At 42.7% G+C, this 17,603-nt stretch overlaps 1 protein-coding gene across 1 annotated transcript in view; it reads left to right on the top strand.

The window, feature by feature from the left end:
- The window catches only part of VTA1 (vesicle trafficking 1), a 298,694-nt gene that overhangs the window by 232,846 nt on the left and 48,245 nt on the right, over positions 1 to 17,603 (top strand). Inside the window, exon 7 of the mRNA XM_077486302.1 lies at positions 9,038 to 9,121. Within this exon, the coding sequence (XP_077342428.1) occupies positions 9,038 to 9,121 (84 nt within the window). The remainder of the gene's footprint in view (positions 1 to 9,037; positions 9,122 to 17,603) is intronic.

Genomic DNA, 17,603 nt, shown 5'->3' with positions numbered 1-17,603 from the left:
ATCTAAACCGTTTCCTAAAAATTCAATCCTTTCGCATTGGAATCAATCTGATCAGTAGTCTCCATCCTACAAGGAGGAGAACTTCTGGCATCGATAGACATCAAGAAGGCATACCTGCATGTACCTATTTTCCCCGCTCATCATAAATATCTGCGTTTCGAAGTGGAAAAACTTCATTTTCAGTTTGTAGCTCTGCCTTTCAGTCTAGCTACTGCACCTTGGGTATTCACAAAGGTCCTGGTTCCTCCTCTGGCCAGATTAAAAGCCTAGGGTATAACTGTTGTAACGTACCTAGACGACCTGCTCTTAATAGATCGGTTGGTAGCCCCTTTAGACCAAAGCTTGGTCACCACAGTCAACTACCTGGGATACCTAGGTTGGGTCCTCAACTTAGAGAAGTCTTCTTTAAAACCAGTAAGAAGACTAGAGTACTTGGGTCTGGTCATAGATACAACCCAGAAGAGGGTGTTTTTACCCCAAGCAAAAATCAGTGCCATAAAGGAGCTGGTTCAGGTAGTCAGGGAAAAGAAGGGCCCCTCTATTCGCCTTTGTATGAGGTTGTTGGGAAAACTGGTGGCTTCTTTCGAAGTGGTTCCCTATGGTTAGTTTCATTTGAGACTGCTGCAAAACAGTATCCTGTCTGCCTGGAGCACAGTCCAGGCGCTGCATTTTCCGATGCACTTGTCACCAACAGTGCGTCAGAGCCTCAATTGGTGGTTGATATCTGGGAATCTGCAAAAAGGGAAATCCTTTGTACCCGTTACCTGGAAGGTGGTAACAACAGATGCCAACCTTTTGGGTTAAGGAACAGTTCTGGAAGAGACGGCTGTCCAAGGGAGGTGGTCCCAAACAGAGAGGACCTTACCCATCAACATTCTAGAGATTCGGGAGGTTTACCTAACCCTAAAGGTCTGGACATTCAGGTTGCAGGTTTGTCCTGCCAGGATCCAATCCAACAATGCCACAGCAGTGGCTTATATCAATCACCAAGGGGGCACCAGGAGTTGTGCAGCACAAGGAGAGGTAAACTGGATCCTAATCTGGGCAGAAAAGCATGTGCCGTGTATATCAGCAATCTTCATTCCAGGGGTAGAGGTAGAGAACTGGCAGGCAGACTACTTAAGTCGCCAACAGTTCCCAGGGGAATGGTCTCCTCACCCCAACATCTTCCTGGTCATATGCCAAAGATGGGGGATCCCGGATGTAGATCTGTTTGCGTCCAGGTTCAACAACAAGATCGACAACTTTGTGTCGAAAAAAGGATCCACTTACATGCGGGACAGATGCGTTGGTAACTCCGTGGCATCAGTTCTCACAGATTTTGCATTCCCTCCTATTCTGCTGCTACCATGACTTCTTTGCAGGATCAAGTAGGAAAAGAAGTCGGTGCTTCTAGTGGCCCTAGCATGGCCTAGAAGATCTTGGTATGCAGAAATAGTGAAGATGGCGGTAGGTTCCCCATGGACCCTACCACCATGTACAGACCTGCTATCGCAGGGACCAGTGTCCAATCCTATATTACAAACGCTATATTTAGTGGCTTGGCTATTGAAACCCACATTCTGAAGAGTCGTGGGCTTTCAGGCCCAGTAATTTCTACCTTGATTAATGCAAGGAAGCCAGCTTCCAGAGTCATTTATTATAGAGTCTGGAAGGCATGTGCCTCCTGGTGAAGCTGGCCTTGAGTACTATCAAGGGCCAGGTCTCGGCCTTGTTGGTATTGTTTCAACATCTGCTTGCTTCACATTCTTTGGTTTGAAGCTTTATACAGGGGGTAACACGGCTTAATCCACCGGTTAGAGCGCCCCTGAACCCCTGGGACATGAATTTAGTTTGGTCTGCATTACAGAAACAGCCTTTGAGCCGATACAACATATTCCCTTGGTCCTTTTGACAAGGAAGCTAATTTTTCTGGTAGCCATTTCTTATGCAAGAAGGGTATCAGAATTGGCAGCTCTTGCTTGTAAAGAGCCATATTTAATCATGCACAAGTATAGAGTAGTATTGCATGTTCATCTTGACTTTATACCGAAGGTGTTTTCAGGTTTTCATCTAAACCAGGATATTGTTCTGCCTTAATTTTCTCCAGATCCCTGTTGTACGGAAGAAAAGTCACTGCATTCTCTGGATGTAGTGAGAGCGGTCAAAACCTATTTGGAAGCAACTGCTCAGATTCGCAAAACTGATGTTTTGTTTGTATTGCCTGAAGGTCCTAAAAAAAGGATAGGCAAGTCATTCCCTTTGGTGGGGATTCTTCTCTTGACATCAGGTTGATCCTTTGTGACTTCCTCTGGAACGTCTCTCCTCTTTTGGTTCAGATTCGGGCATTGGTGCTTCTGATGGTTGTTGGTGGCCTCTGGTTCTGTTTTTGGACCATCAGTGGCTGTTGCCCACCTCTCAGTTGAACCTCTGTTGGATGTCCCAACTATTTCAGAAGTCCTGAGTCCCTCAGTGGATGATGAAGAAAAAAAGATTTATGTACTTTCCAAATAATCTTTGGAGTGCACAGATACCGTTTGTGTTTCTTGGTCTTATGTACTGCTTGCTCACAAAACTGAAGCGTGATGGTTAGAGATCGGTTATACAAGGGCTGGCTTTTTTTTTTTTTTTTTTTTTTCTATGCCACAGTCCAAACCTGTCGGCAGCAGCATGTAACCTGACTGCTTCACAATTCCTACATTTCTATTTCCTCCAATGTATTAAAAAAAAAAAAAAAGTTTTATGGTATGTTCATGAAGGCTTAGTTCGTAAAGTAGTACTGGTTATTTGCCATAATCATTATTTTTAGAAATAAGAGTGTTACAGATTAGTGAATTGAAGCTAAGGTTTGCATTGTCATTAACAGTTCATGGATGAGTGCTGTACCAAGTCATTAACTTGCATCTGTAAAGCTGATCATGGTATCTGCAAATTTTTTCCTCCTGTTAGCTCACAATAATTCCAGTTAACCTAAAAATTGCTTTTGGTGCAGCATCTTCTGTTAGAATGTCTTCATTTTATGTCAGTAAATCTTCATATTGGTACTTTCTAAATTGTGTGTTTGCTTTGGTTACATTTGGATTTAGATTAGGTTCTAAAAAGATTGAAAGTATGTTTTTTTAAAGAATATCATGAGTAGGTAAAAAGAACACATTTAAAAAGCTCTAATAAAACCATTTTTAAAAGAACACAGTATCTTGATATACCGTATATACTCGAGTATAGGCCGACCCGAATATAAGCCGAGGCCCCCAATTTACCCCCAAAAAAACTGGCAAACTTATTGACTCGTGTATAAGCCGAGGGTAAGACATGCCTGTCCATCCCTGTGTGTGTGTCCGTCCATCCCTGTGTGTCCGTCCATCCCTGTGTGTCCGTCCATCCATCCCTGTGTGTGTGTGTCTCCATCCATCCATCCATCCCTGTGTGTGTGTGTGTGTGTGTGTGTGTGTGTGTGTGTGTGTGTCCAGCCTACCTGTGTCCTGAGCCTTTGTCCCGAGCCTCCGTCCCGTGCCGAGCCTCCTTGCCTCCGTGCCTCGCCGCCGTGCCTCGCCGCCGTGCCTCGCCGCCATGCCTTGCCTCCGGTCCCGTCCCGTGCCGTGCCGTCCTGTGCCTTGCCTCCGTCCCGTGCCCTCTTCGTTCGTCGGCGGCCATTGTAAAATTCAAAAGCTGCGCCGCCGCCTTCGCCTGTGATAGGCGGAACACTGAATTTCCCAGCAGCCTGTGTTCCGCCTATCACGTACATCGTATCATCCTCGTCCGTAGTACGAGGATGATACGAAGTCCGTGATAGGCGGAACACAGGCTGCTGGGAAATTCAGTGTTCCGCCTATCACAGGCGAAGGGGGAGCCGGAGGCGCGGCTTTTGAATCAGAATGGCCGCTGTCTGTCTGCTCGACACGCTGATCGAGCGGGCAGACAGCGATGACTCGAGTATAAGCCGAGGGGGGCACTTTCAGCCTCAAAAAAGAGGCTGAAAATCTCGGCTTATACTCGAGTATATACGGTAATAGCAAATAAAGTATAAAGTTCTCTTTCCCCCTTGGAAACACAAGGTTAGTTCAAGTGTATACAAAATAAAAGCTATTTTTTAGTTTTGGAGAGAATGTGAAAGGATTAGATTCTCTTTCAGGAATACGTTTTTGTTGACCCTGTGGAGATTCGCTTTCTGCTGGCGATTGTCGCCTAGACAAAAAAGTGAAAAAAAATTATGTGAAATCGTGAATATTGTTTGTCAACTAAACAGAAGGCGAAAGGAAATAATGGGGCATTTCCTATCACTATGAAGAGATTTCTACAAATCTCTTGTCCTGTCTCTGGGACGGAAAGCGAGGACAAATTTCACCATTTGGACACAGACTGCAAACATACATGAACTAAATAAATCTGACACAAATTTTGATCAACCTTTATTGTGGTTTTAGATATACTTTAAAGAATAAAAAATAATGGTTGGCCCTGCTATAAATTTGGAGCTGTCCTGTTCACTTTGTCTGTTACTTCAAAGAATTTAATCAGCTCTTCCAGTTCTTATCTTGGACCTACCTATGTTGTGAGGAAAGAAAATAATTCTGTAGTTTTGCAAAAGGCAGGCCCCATTTCTTGCAATTTCAGTCTAGGAAAGGCACTTTGTCATCAGTACACATCAAAAAAATTATGGTCAGAGTATATAGGGCCATCTTTAATATTGATTGGACCCTGAGCAAATGTTTTCTTGTGGGAGGGGCCCCCCTCCAATGCAGTTTCACTCTACACCTGCTCTGAGATACAGTAAATAGCTGCTAGACTCAAAATCAGTTTACAGAATCAGATCAGGCAGCGATTGTTATTGGCTGCCAGAGGTTACAGTGTATCATTACCACTCACTGATCTGGCTGCTAGAAGTTACAGCACACATTGACTCACTGATTATTTTCTAGAGGTTATAGCACATGACTTCTGCTTTTTGATTGGTTGGTAGAGATTACTGTAAATCAATACTGCTCGCTGATTGGTTGCTAGAGGTTACTGAACATCCTTACCACTCACTAATTGGTTGCTAGAGGTTACTGCACAATGTTATTACTGCTCACTGATTGGTTGCTAGAGGTACTGCATATCCTTACCGCTCAATGATTAGTTGCATGAGATTAGTGCACATTATTACTGCTCACTGATTGGTTGCTAAAGGTTATAGCACGTCATCTCCTCACTGACTGACTGCCACCCTTGGACTGGGGAGGTGAGGGGACCTATCCATAAATGGAAAACTCCTAGGGATTATAGGACTCCTGGGATCAGTGGCATTGCTGGGGGGGGGGGGGGGTGGGGAGAGTATGATCAATGGCAATGCTGGGGGTTTTATTTGGGATCAGTGGTGAGGGGATGGGATTAGTTAGGAAGGCAGTACACTGTGGCAAATTCTAAACCATGTAGAGCAAAGCTGGAAATATTTGGCAAGTACATAGTGGGGGATTTACAATGACCACCAATGTAATGGGGAATTTACAATGACCACCATTGTGAGGGGGGTTTACACTGACCACCAATGTGAGCGGGAATTTGCACTGACCACCATGTAACAGGGGATTTTACGCCACCCACCAATATAAAGAGGGATTTATACACTGACACCAATGTAATGGGAGCATTGACAATGACCCAAAGCACACAGCAAAAATTACCACATAGTGGTTGAAGGATAAAAAGGTGAATGTCCTTGCAGAGCCCGGACCTAAACCTTGTTGAAAATCTGTGGAATGACTTGAAGACTGCAGTTAACAAATGGCCACCATCAAATTTAACTGAACTTGAGCAGTTCTGCAAAGAAGAGTGGGTAAATTTTGCAAAGTCTAGATGTGCCCAGTTAATAGACACACATTCCAACAGACTAAACGCTGTAATTAAAGCAAAATGTGGGCCAATAAAATACTTGCACAAGGGGGGTTACTCTTTTTCCAACTCTGGTGATTCTTTTCTTTGTTTTTTTTCCTTTTTTTGTGACATGTTCTATCTTTACAGCTGGATAAAACAAAAAACTGTGCCTATCTTCATTTCAGGCTGCAAAGCAACAAAATTTGATTATTTTAAAGGGGAGGGGGGGGGGGGATGATTCTTTTCCATACCCATTGTATTTCTGGCAGATTAAGATGCATTTTCCTGTAATTGTCGGATCTTTTAAGAGGTAAAACTTGGGACATTTTATTTCCCTGATGTACACTAGCAATTGTGTTTTGAGTTCTTACATATGCTTTATTCCTTTTTGGAGGGTTCATGTTTCTGTAAATAAACAAGTTTCTGTTTGAACTCGCATGCACTGTACGCTGTCTTTTATAATTAGGTTCCGCTTCCGTCAAAGATCTCTTTTAAAATCAGTCATTCATGTTACATATTGTGTTACATGATGATGCAGGAGTTACTTTACTATTCTTCACCTATTATTGATTGCTTTGGAGCTCTCATGAGAGTTAAAGTTTGAAAGATATTTTACAACCTTGTGTCACTTGTATTGTTCTTTACTTTTCAGGGTGTAGATAAATCTATTATCCTGTAATTCTCTGAAAATTGTACAGTATTCAGAATTTGGTTATTATTGTCTGTTCTGTATTTTGCATTTTGGAATTTCTTCAAGTGCATTGGGATTATGGACTTGCTTAATGCAACTACAGCCAAAACATTTTTGGGTTTTTAGACAAAGTGGAGAAAAATTAGAATGTCTATAAGGCTTTAACCACTTGCTTACTGGACACTTAAACACCCTTCCTGCCCAGACCAATTTTCAGCTTTCAGTGCTCTCACACTTTGAATGACAATTACTCAGTCATGCAACACTGTACCCAAATGAATTTTTTGTCCTTTTTTTCCCCACAAATAGAGCTTTCTTTTGGTGATATTTGAACACCTCTGGGGTTTTTATTTTTTGCGCTATAAATGAAAAAAGACCGAAAATTTTGAAAAAAAACACATATTTCTTTGTTTCTGTGACAGAATTATGCAAATTATTAATTTTTCTTCATAAATTTTGGCCACAATTTATACTGCTACATATCTTTGGTAAAAATAACTCAAATTAGTGGATATTATTTGGTCTTTGTGAAAGTTAGAGAGTCTACAAGCTGTGGTGCGAATCGCACAAAATTTATCACATCTGATGTACTGGTGGTCTATCTCATTTCTTGTGACCCGAACAAGTCAGGAAAGTACAAATACCCCCCAAATGATCCCTTTTTGGAAAGTAGACATTCCAAGGTATTTAGTAAGAGGTATAGTGAGCTTTTTGATGTTGTCATTTTTTTCCCACAATTCTTTGCAAAATTAAGATTTTTTTATTTAATTTTTTCCACAAAATTGTCATTGTAATAGGTTATTTTTCTCACGTGGCATGTGTATACCACAAATGACACCCCAAAAAAAATTCTGCTACTCCTCCTGAGTATTGCAATACCACATGTGTGGGACTTTTTCACAGCCTGGCCACATAGAGAGGCCCAACATGCAGGGAATGCCGTCACGTGTTCTAGGAGCATAAATTACACATCTAACTTGTTGACTACCTATTACAATTTTGAAGGCTCTGGCGCACCAGAACAATGACACGTGGCACCGATGACAGATGGCACTGATACGTGGCAATGATGACACTTATACGTGGCACTGATGACAAATGGCACTTATACGTGGCACTGATGACAGAGGGCACTTATACGTGGCACTGATGACAGAGGGCACTTATACGTGGCACTGATGACAGATGACACTAATACGTGGCACTGATGACAGATGACACTAATACGTGGCACTGATGACAGATGGCACTAATACGTGGCACCGATTACAGATGGCACTAATATGTGGCACCGATGACGCGTGACACTGATGACAGATGGCACTGATAAGTGGCATTGATGACACGTGACACTGACAGGTGGCACTGATGACAAATGGCACTGATACGTGACACTGATGACAGATGGCACTAATATGTGGCACTGATGACAGGTGGCACTATGTGGCACTGATGACACGTGACACTGATGACAGATGGCACTTATACGTGGCACTGATGACAGATGGCCCTGGGGACAAATGGCACTGATGACAGATGGCACTGGGGACAAATGGCACTGACAACAGGTGGCACTGGGGACAGATAGCACTAACAGGTGGCACTGGGGGCAGGTGGCACTGGGGAGGATGGCACTTTTTTTTACTTTTATTTTTTTTCACTTGCGGCCGCTGCAGCCGTTCATCTCTCCCCTCTCACATGCTGTCTGTGTGAGGATGGAGAGCGGCGCTGAAAGATGATCTCATATGTTTACATATGAGATCATCTCTCATTGGATAGGCCGATCGCGCTGTAAACGGCCGCTGTGATTGGCCGTTTACAGCGATCTGTGTTTGCCTGTCTCCGGGGGACATGGCAAACACAAAATTTCCCAGGTGCGTGCCCCCTGCGGTGCGCATTGCGAAAGTAAACACCAGGGCATCCAGGAACGGCCTCCCGGACGAGAGCGCCCGCTCTATAGCCGTCATTCGACTATAGGGCAGGCGGGTTAATGGTGTGTGTTTACGTTTTTTGAGAGGATTTCTTGTGTTGTCATTAAGGGCCCAATGTTCATCTATGCCTTGCAATAATGAGTGTTTTACCGAAATACGCAACAACAAGCATACATGCATGTGGTGCGTTGCTTATGTAAAGGGAAAGGATGAGTGGGGTTTATCAACAGTTGACAGCCAATGTGCTTTGGGGGTCATGCACAGATTCCCCTGCAATATAACAGGAACAGGTTGTTTTCTTAGTTACACGAATATTAAAGCACCGCAATACAGACAAAGATGTGGGTTGTCACTTAGACAAGAGAGACTAATGAAAGGTTATACATTTTGTTATGTATTTTATTTTTTTGCTCTCTGTGTTCCCGCAGTGAGGAAATTCCTTTTTAATTTCCCGTGTGGTCACCAAGACTGGAGGCAAAATGAGATCATCATAGTTCCTCATTCTATCTAAATCCAACAAATATATTTTTGCGGCATATGGTCTTTGCCTGATAAAAATCTTAATCTTACTCTTTTAATACAGGTGCATCAGGCACAAACATTGCTCATCCAGTGCCACAGAACATACCTGTTGTAGATCCATCACTGTATAATACACCAGCACAAGGTAAGTTGAAAATAAAGCATGTAATATAAAACACTGGCTTACATGTGCTTATTGTTGCATAAACTGCCGCTTCCCTCTCTAGTTTAGTATGGATAGTATGTAGTGAATTGTGTTCCAAACACCTGCATAGAAATTATATAATTATATTATAAAAAGGGCTAAATAGGAAATGTGAGGAATGGCGAGTGTAATGAGGTTGTTTCTGATTTAATGGAATGAGTACAATCTTGTTACAAATAAAGAAAAGACAAATATGTTATTTCTTATCATACATCATGGGACACAGAGCCATAGTAGTTACTATGTGGGTTATAGGCCACCTTCAGACGATGGACACTGGCACGACCTGAGACAGAAAGTCCACTCCCTATATAACCCCTCCCACTACTAGGAGTACCTCAGTTTATTCGCGAGTGTTTAAGGTGTTGGTCACGAGTAAAGATGTGCTGAGCTGCTCTGGAGCAATCCTTGCTGGGGCTAGCCATGCAGCCAGATCCCTTCAAAGTGTCTTTTTTTTGGCCAAATTGAATGGTACCCAGGCCTCGTATCCGAAACGAGGCCTGTAAACACTTCTCTTTTTAGAGAGCTGGACCACAGGATACCAGTACTTTTGGTATTAAGGCCATAAAGTTTTACTGGTGGTGCTATTACAGGTCCAGGATTGTGGGTTTCCCCGAGGGTCCCCAGCTCCTCAAGGTTTGTTAACAGAACCCACCGCGAAGGGTGAAGATTGGGTCTGTTGGTTTTACCACAAAACCCTGCGGCGGGAAAGGTAAGTGGAGTTTTTCTAAGAAATTTTAGAATATAATTTTCTTATGAATGTCTCCTTTAATTTAGTGAATGTTGTCATGCCTATGTGTCACCACTGGGGGTTGTATTGAGAACATACCTTCTCATGCTTCCTCAGAGAGCTCACATTGTCTGGAACAAACAGCAGCTTCCTTTCCTCCAGCCAGCAGCAGACCTCTGGTAAGTCTGGGGGGGATTTCCTACCCACCAGACACCCCCACCTGTGCTGTTTTCTCCCCTCTTCACAAGGAAGAAGTGCCAGGAGGAAAAAAAAAACAAATAGCATGCCGTCCTACTCGGCGGCCTCCAGGCTCCTTCCGCGCCATTTTTCCCCCTCACAAAAATTATCCCATAGGATCAGAGGCCCGCGCTTGCACGGGAAAGCTATTTTTTGAAAAAGAGAGGAGAGGGACCATAGGCGATGGAGGGGGCAGGACTTAGCACAGTGTTGGCGTCCTCCAACATCCAGTGTGGGAAAGTGTGTTTTTTAAAAGCACCATTGATACTGCTGCAAGCTGTGGAGGGACACAAGAGCAAGAGGGGCATGAAAGAGGTTTGTTGACATAGGCATTCCTTTTGACACATTTACTATTGCATCAGGCTGAGCATTAATAGCAGCGGCAGGGCTGGTCTATTGCTGAAGCAGTGGATGTGTTCCTTCTGGTAGCACCTCTGCTTTGTGCATCGAGCTATGGTCGGAAGGGGGGGTAAAAGCGCCTCAAAAAAAGGGCTCTAGAAAGACTTCTACAGCCACTAGGAAGCCTAAAAACATCTCTAAGAAAGTGCTATCCTCCCCCTGAGAGTGGTTTGGCCGGTCAGAGTGAGCCATCAGGGACATCGGGTTTTACAGCTGCTTTTAGCACTGCAGCTCTTGTATATATTACTGAAGAGGTTTTTTCTTCAACCATTTTAGGCTTGGAACACAAATTGATGCCCTAATCACATCCCAGAGTGGGACTAAGCGTAACAGATCCCCGTCCATTACCCTCAAACTGAGCAACAGGGACGAGAGATTACGCTTTTCTCTCAGGGTACCAGGAAGAGGCGGATGACTCCTCTTCTGAAGAGTCTAATATGGATGGATCAGGTTCACAGGAAAGGTTGTTGGTACAATCTCTCACTGAATCGGTCCGCTCCACATTTTTGCTGCCAGTAGCAGAGTCAGTCGATGAGCCCACTTCTGGTTTGGGTTTGCTAAAGCCTCCCCAAGCTATTCATGCTTTTCCTATCCATTCATTACTGGAAAAGCTTATGTATTCTGAGTGGGAGCACCCAGATAAACTGTTTTTTTCCTCCAAAAAAGTTTTTAACACTTTATCCTATTGAGTAAGAGTTTTATAAGAAATGGGGGGTTCCAACAATTGACGCTGCTATATGCTCTGTGAACAAGATCTTGACTTGTCCTGTAGACAATGCTCAAATGCGTTTCTCTGGCAGGTTCAGTGGTTCAGCCTGCGCTGGCAGCGGTGGTAGTATGTCAGTTTTTAAAAGGCCAGTTTAAAGAGGTGCTCAAGATTATTCCTGATAAACAGGTCCATGATTTGGCTGGGGTATCAAAGGCATTATGTTTTACAGTAGATGCTATGAAAAATTCTATTCTCCAAGCCTCAAGGCTTATGCTCGGGCTGGTACATGTATGTAGAATTCTATGGTTGAAAAATCGGTCAGCCGTAGCGCCATGCATAAAGCTCTTGGCAAGTTTTCCGTTTCATGGTGAACAGATGTTTGGATAAATCTATACAAATCATTTCTAATGGAAAAAGTTCCCTTTTACCAGTTAAGAAGTTTAAGTGTTTTTCTTTTTAACAAGCTTCTTCTCCAGTGCCAGCAGCATCTGCCTCCAGGCAGTCTCGACAGCCTTCACCATCAAGTTCAAGAGGTAAACCTCAGGGTCAACCCCAGGGGCTCTGGGGGGAGAAAGCCCACTAAACAAAATACTAAAACCTCCTTTTGAAGGGGTGCCCCCCCTCACTTGAGTGTGGTGAAGACTTCTGCAGTTCTCAAGGGTCTGGCAGGAACAGTGTCGAGACAAATGGGTGGCTTCCTCAATATAGTCTACAGACTAGAGTTCTGAGAGTTCCCGTCTCCTTGTTTTCTCAGCTCAAACGTTCCCAGAGACCCAGGAAAAAAAAGTCTCTTTCTGGCTCTGGATCATCTCTTGTCTCAAAAAGTGATCAGTGGTCCCCATGGAAGAGCGAGGGTTAGGGTTTTATACAAACCTTTTCACGGTACCAAAACCAAAAGGGGATGTCAGACCCATTTTACATTTCAAAGATCTAAATCGGTTTTTGAATATCCACTCTATTCACATGAGTCAATGAGTCAATCCGATCAGTGGTTTCCATTCTACAAGGTGGAGAACTACTAGCGTCAATCGACATCAAGGATGCTTATCTACATGTACCCATTTTCCCCGCTCACCAGAAATATCTATGCTTCAAGATAGAAGATCTTCATTTTCAGTTTGTAGCTCTGCCTTTCGGTCTTTCTGCACCTCAAGTGTATACAAAGGTTCTGGCTCCCCCTTTAGCCAGATTAAGGGCTCATTCAAGGCCGTTCCTTATGCGCAGTTTCATTCGAGACTGCTGCAAAACAGTATCCTGTCAACTTGGAACAAAAAGACACAAGCTCTAGACTTTCCGATGCGCTTATCCCCCAAAGTGCATCAAAGCATCAGTTGGTGGTTGATATCCAAGAATCTTCGGACAGGAAAGTCCTTCCCACCATTTATCAGGAAGGTGGTGACAACAGATGCCAGCCTTCAGGGCTGCTTAGCAGCCCGGGAATAAGCATCTGTCCAAGGAAAATGGTCCAAAACAAAAATGACCTTGCCCTTCAATATTCTGGATGCTCAGATTACAGAATTGTCAGGGTCCAATCCAACAATGCCAACAACAGTGGCCTTTATCAATCACTAAGGGGGTATGAGGAGTTATGCGCCTCAGAGAGAGGTGAATCATATCCTATCCTATCATATCCTATCCTGGGCAGAAGACAACATTGCTTGCCTATCGGCAGTCTTCATTTTGGGAATAGAGAATTGGCAGGCGGACTACTTGAGTTGTTCCCGGGAGAATGGTCTCTTTACCCCGATATCTTTCTGTCAATACGGACGTGGATCTGTTTGTGTCCTGGTTCAACAGAAAGATCGACAACTTTGTGTCAAGGACAAAGGATCCGCTGGCATGCGGAACAGATGCCTTTGTTTTCCCATGGGATCAGTTTTCACTGATCTATGCATTCCCTCCTGTTCTGCTTCTGCACCTTCTTCGGAGGATCAAGCAGGAAGAGAAAGAGGTGTTTCTCGTGGCCCAGGAGATCTTGGTATGCAGAGATCATAAAGATGGCAGTAGGGGATCCGTGGATCCTACCACCGTGGCCAGACCTTCTCTGGCAAGGTCTGGTATTCCATCCTACCTTACAACCGCTAAATTTAACGGTTTGGCTATTGAGACCCACATTCTGAAAGACTGTGGGCAGTCAGGAAATTTGTTTTTCTGGTTGCCATATCTTCTGCAAGAAGGGTATCAGAGTTGGCTGTTGTTTCTTGTAAAGGACCATATTTGATTATTCATAAGGATAAGGTTGTATTGCGTCCTCATCCTAATTTCCTTCCGAAGGTAGTGTCACGTTCTCATTTAAACCAGAATATTGTTCTGCCTTCATTTTTTCCAGAACCTCGTTCTGCGGAAGAAAGGTCACTACATTCTCTTGATGTGGTGAGAGCAGTCAAGGTCTATTTGTAGGTGAGCGCTCAGATTCGTAGAACAGATGTTTTGTTTGTGTTGCCAGAAGGTCCTAAGGACAGGCAGCATCAAAGTCTACTATTTCTAAATGGATTTGTCAAGTGATTGTTCAAGCTTATGGTTTAAAGAGGAAAATTCCACCTTTTATATTAAAGCGCACTCCACCAGGGCTGTTAGCGCTTCCTGGGCAGTGCATCACCAAGCCTCCATGGCTCAAATCTGCAAGGCCGCAACTTGGTCTTCAATCCATACATTTACCAGATTCTATCAAATAGATGTAAAAGGTCAGGAGGATATTGCTTTTGGGTGCAGTGTACTGCAGGCTGCAGTATAAGTCCTCTAGTCTCTTAGTGCCCTACTTTTGTTGTCTACCTCCCTTCAGTTGGCATTGCTATGGGACATCCCACATAGTAACCTTTTTCTTTGAAGTACATCACTGGACACAGAGGTCCCTCCCTTCTTTTGGTATACAAGTGTATTGCTTTGCTACAAAACTGAGGTACTCCCAGTAGTGGGAGGGGTTATATAAGGAGTGGACTTTTTATCTTGGGGCGTGCCAGTGTCCATCACCTGAAGGTGGCCTATAACTGACATAGTAAATACTGTGGCTGTGTACCGTGATGTACTTAAAAGAAAAGGATTTTACAGGTAAGCTATTTTAAAAAATCCTATTTTTTTATGGAAAAAATAAACGTTTGCAGACATTGAGGGCCTGGTGTTGTGTTTAAGCACTAAATTCACAGTTCTAGTGTATATGATTGGAAATATTGGAAATCAATATAGTAAAAGACAGAGGTTATAACCTAAAATTGAAGATATGACTGACATATGGTACATATCTGAAAGCCAGGCTGGGACAGAACCAAATTAACAATCATAGTCTACTGAACTGCCATAGTATTAGTTGGCGTGACTGCTATGGGGCCCTATCCTTGGAGGGGTTAAATAGTAGTTAAGGTGGATGTAAACCCTCACATATACCCAGTGAAGTGAACAGCCTCAGATGATACACAGAGGTGAAACAAATCTCCCTGCATAGGTTTTGCATGCATATCTGCTGTCTTCAGCTTGCTATATTGTTTGGAATTCTAACATTGTGGTAGAATTTTTACTTCCTCATTTAGCAGTAGGAGTGGAGTCTTGGCATACACTGTGTGACAGATGATTGGAGGAAAGGTACACACCCCCACTCCACATAGGCAGAAGAACAAAGATACTTTCAGAGCTGTGTTGTGACAAGACAAGCTCTCTGCTAATCTATTTATAGCACCCACCCCGACACAAATCCCAGGCTGCTTTTATCTCCTATCTCAGAACTTGTCAGAAGTTATCATGCTGATAACTAGGGATGAGCTTTATGTTCGAGCCGAATATGAGTTTGACTCGAACATTGGCTGTTCGTCGAACAGTGAACAATTTTGGGTGTTCGCGGCAAATTCGAAAGCCACAGAACACTCTTTAAAAGTCTATGGGAGAAATCAAAAGTGCTAATTTTAAAGGCTTATATGCATGGTATTGTCATAAAAAGTGTTTGGGGAAATGGGTCCTGCCCCAGAGGACATGTATCAATGCAAAAAAAAGTTTTAAAAATGGCAGTTTTTCCGGGAGCAGTGATATTAATAATGCTTAAAGTGAAACAAAAGTGTAATATTCATTTAAATTTCGTACCTGGGGGGTGTCTATAAATTGCCTGTAAAGGGGCGCATGTTTCCTGCGTTTAGAACAGCCTGACAGCAAAATGACATTTCTAAAGGAAAAAAGTAATTTAAAACTACTCATGGCTATAATGAATTGTCGGTCCGACAATACACATAACAGCTCATTGATAAAAACTGCATGGAATTTCCCCACAGGGGAACCCACTGAACCAAATTCTCACTGGCACTGTCAAGACCAGCCTTTCTCAACCTTTTCAACACAGAGGAACCCTTGAAATAACATTCTGATCTCAGGGAACCCCTGCTAAAAATTACTATATCTACAACTCGTGATACATTAGTGTGATCAGTGGGAAGAATGTTCCTTACACTTGTGGACACTGGAAATTACAAATAGCTAAAAAGATCAATGGTGGCAGTTGGGACTTATCTGAGAGGCAGAAATTGCTAATTTCTCAAGGAACTCCTGACAACCACTGGAGGAACCCTAGTTCAGAAACCCTGGTCAAGATCTTTCTAAACACATATAAATTCATATAATGAGTTTTCTATTGTGCCATTCACACTGTGCGCTTATCTGTGTTTAGGTGCAGTTAGTTTAGCTCTGTTAAGAGAAAATAGAATTCTGTGTGTTAAGGATCCCATTAAACAAATGCCAAACTGCAGGTGCTGCTCAAGTCTCCAACGTGTTCTCTTCTATAATAAGCTGCTTGGAGTTCAGGCAAGGACGGAACTGGTCCCAGCTCCATTGATACCAATACAAAGAGAGAAGAGTACTAAGCTGCAGATCACTACAAAAACCTGCATGTGAAAAGTCAAAACGGCCTCAGCCCAGGCTCCATCCAGGCCACCCTCTCCCAAATGAGTTTCACCCCACCCATAGGGCTTAATCATGGGGAAGTGGCCTGGATGGAGCCTGGGCTGAGGTTCTTTCCACTTTTCAGATGCAGGTTTTTGTACTGATCTGCAGCTTAGGACTCTTCCCTCTATATAAGGATCACATTAGACATTCTAAATGCAGCTAAAAACCTCTAAATGCCCCTAAACCTGCTTAGAGTGGGAACAGCTACACACAGGAAAAAGTTATCTGGGAGGCATAAAAGTTGTTTATACTTCTCAAATAACCACTGTGAATGAGGCCTACGCATTACAATAATCCGGGATGTACTAATCTCAACCAGGAAATAGTAGTGAGATCTTGCCAGCAGTGATATATAGAAAAGACACATAAATCGCAAAAGTAGCTGAATAAAATTAAACATCCTGGTAGATGAAACAAAGAACATATACAGTATGTTTTAACTGTGTATTCAACTCTTTGCCTGGTGTGCCACTATAATATTAAGGCCTTTTGCACATGGGAGTAAAAGAAGAAACCACGTTTTTTACTTATCTGAACATAGATCTATGGAGCTGAGTGAAAATCAGTAATACAGAGAGCACAGAGCTGATAAATAAAAATAGAAATGAGTGCAGTCATTTACTCGCATAAACATATATACGTACATATATTGCAACACTTGCAAATAGAAGTGTGAAGAATTTTACGCATGTATTTGCATATGCATGCCTATGTTAATGTATTAGCAAAGTCTTCACTGATATTTCTCTCAACAAGATTGCATTTCAACATAGATCTCATACCTCTTTTAGATAGTCCATAAACAGGTTACAACTTGTTGGCATAAGCAAGAAAAGTCTTCAGTTTTTGCAATGTAAGCTGTACTATAGGACTTCTAAATAAAAAGTATATAAAAGCTCTTTTAATGTGTAAAATCAAATTCATTTTATTATACATTTCAGACGAGTATCAGTCCTTTTTCAGGGCAGGAATCTGGTGCTCAATTTAAATTCCTAGGTCTGAGGCTTTAGCATGCTGTTCAGGAAAAGCTTTATTTGTTGACCATTGATGGTTGGAAGGCTGAAGGTTCCATCTCTTTGATGAAACCACTAGTAATCCTTAAACCCAATGAACTCATTTTTGCTTTTAAAGCAAATAAAAGTGTGAGCCTGCTGAAAAATTATCTGTTGTACTATTATTAGTAATAATAGGCACAATCCTAACCTGGACAAGCTGTCCTTATAATAAGTGTCTTTAACGCTTTTTCGTTTCTTGCTTAGGCGCCTGGAAACAATTTATATATATCCTATAGAGCAGTGTGTGTACCACTGCATCTATTTGTTACAATGAGGTGGTGCATATATTAGTATATAGTATTTAGTATTGGTATACGTATGCCAGCAACATGACCAATGTCAGCCGCAAGCCTGGTTCGACATGGTGAATTT

Source organism: Lithobates pipiens, unplaced genomic scaffold (assembly GCF_037356315.1).
Source record: "Lithobates pipiens isolate NorthernLeopardFrog02 unplaced genomic scaffold, aLitPip1_a1.2 Scaffold_18, whole genome shotgun sequence".
In the NCBI taxonomy this organism is placed as follows: domain Eukaryota; kingdom Metazoa; phylum Chordata; class Amphibia; order Anura; family Ranidae; genus Lithobates; species Lithobates pipiens.
This window is presented reverse-complemented; position numbering and strand designations above follow the sequence as displayed.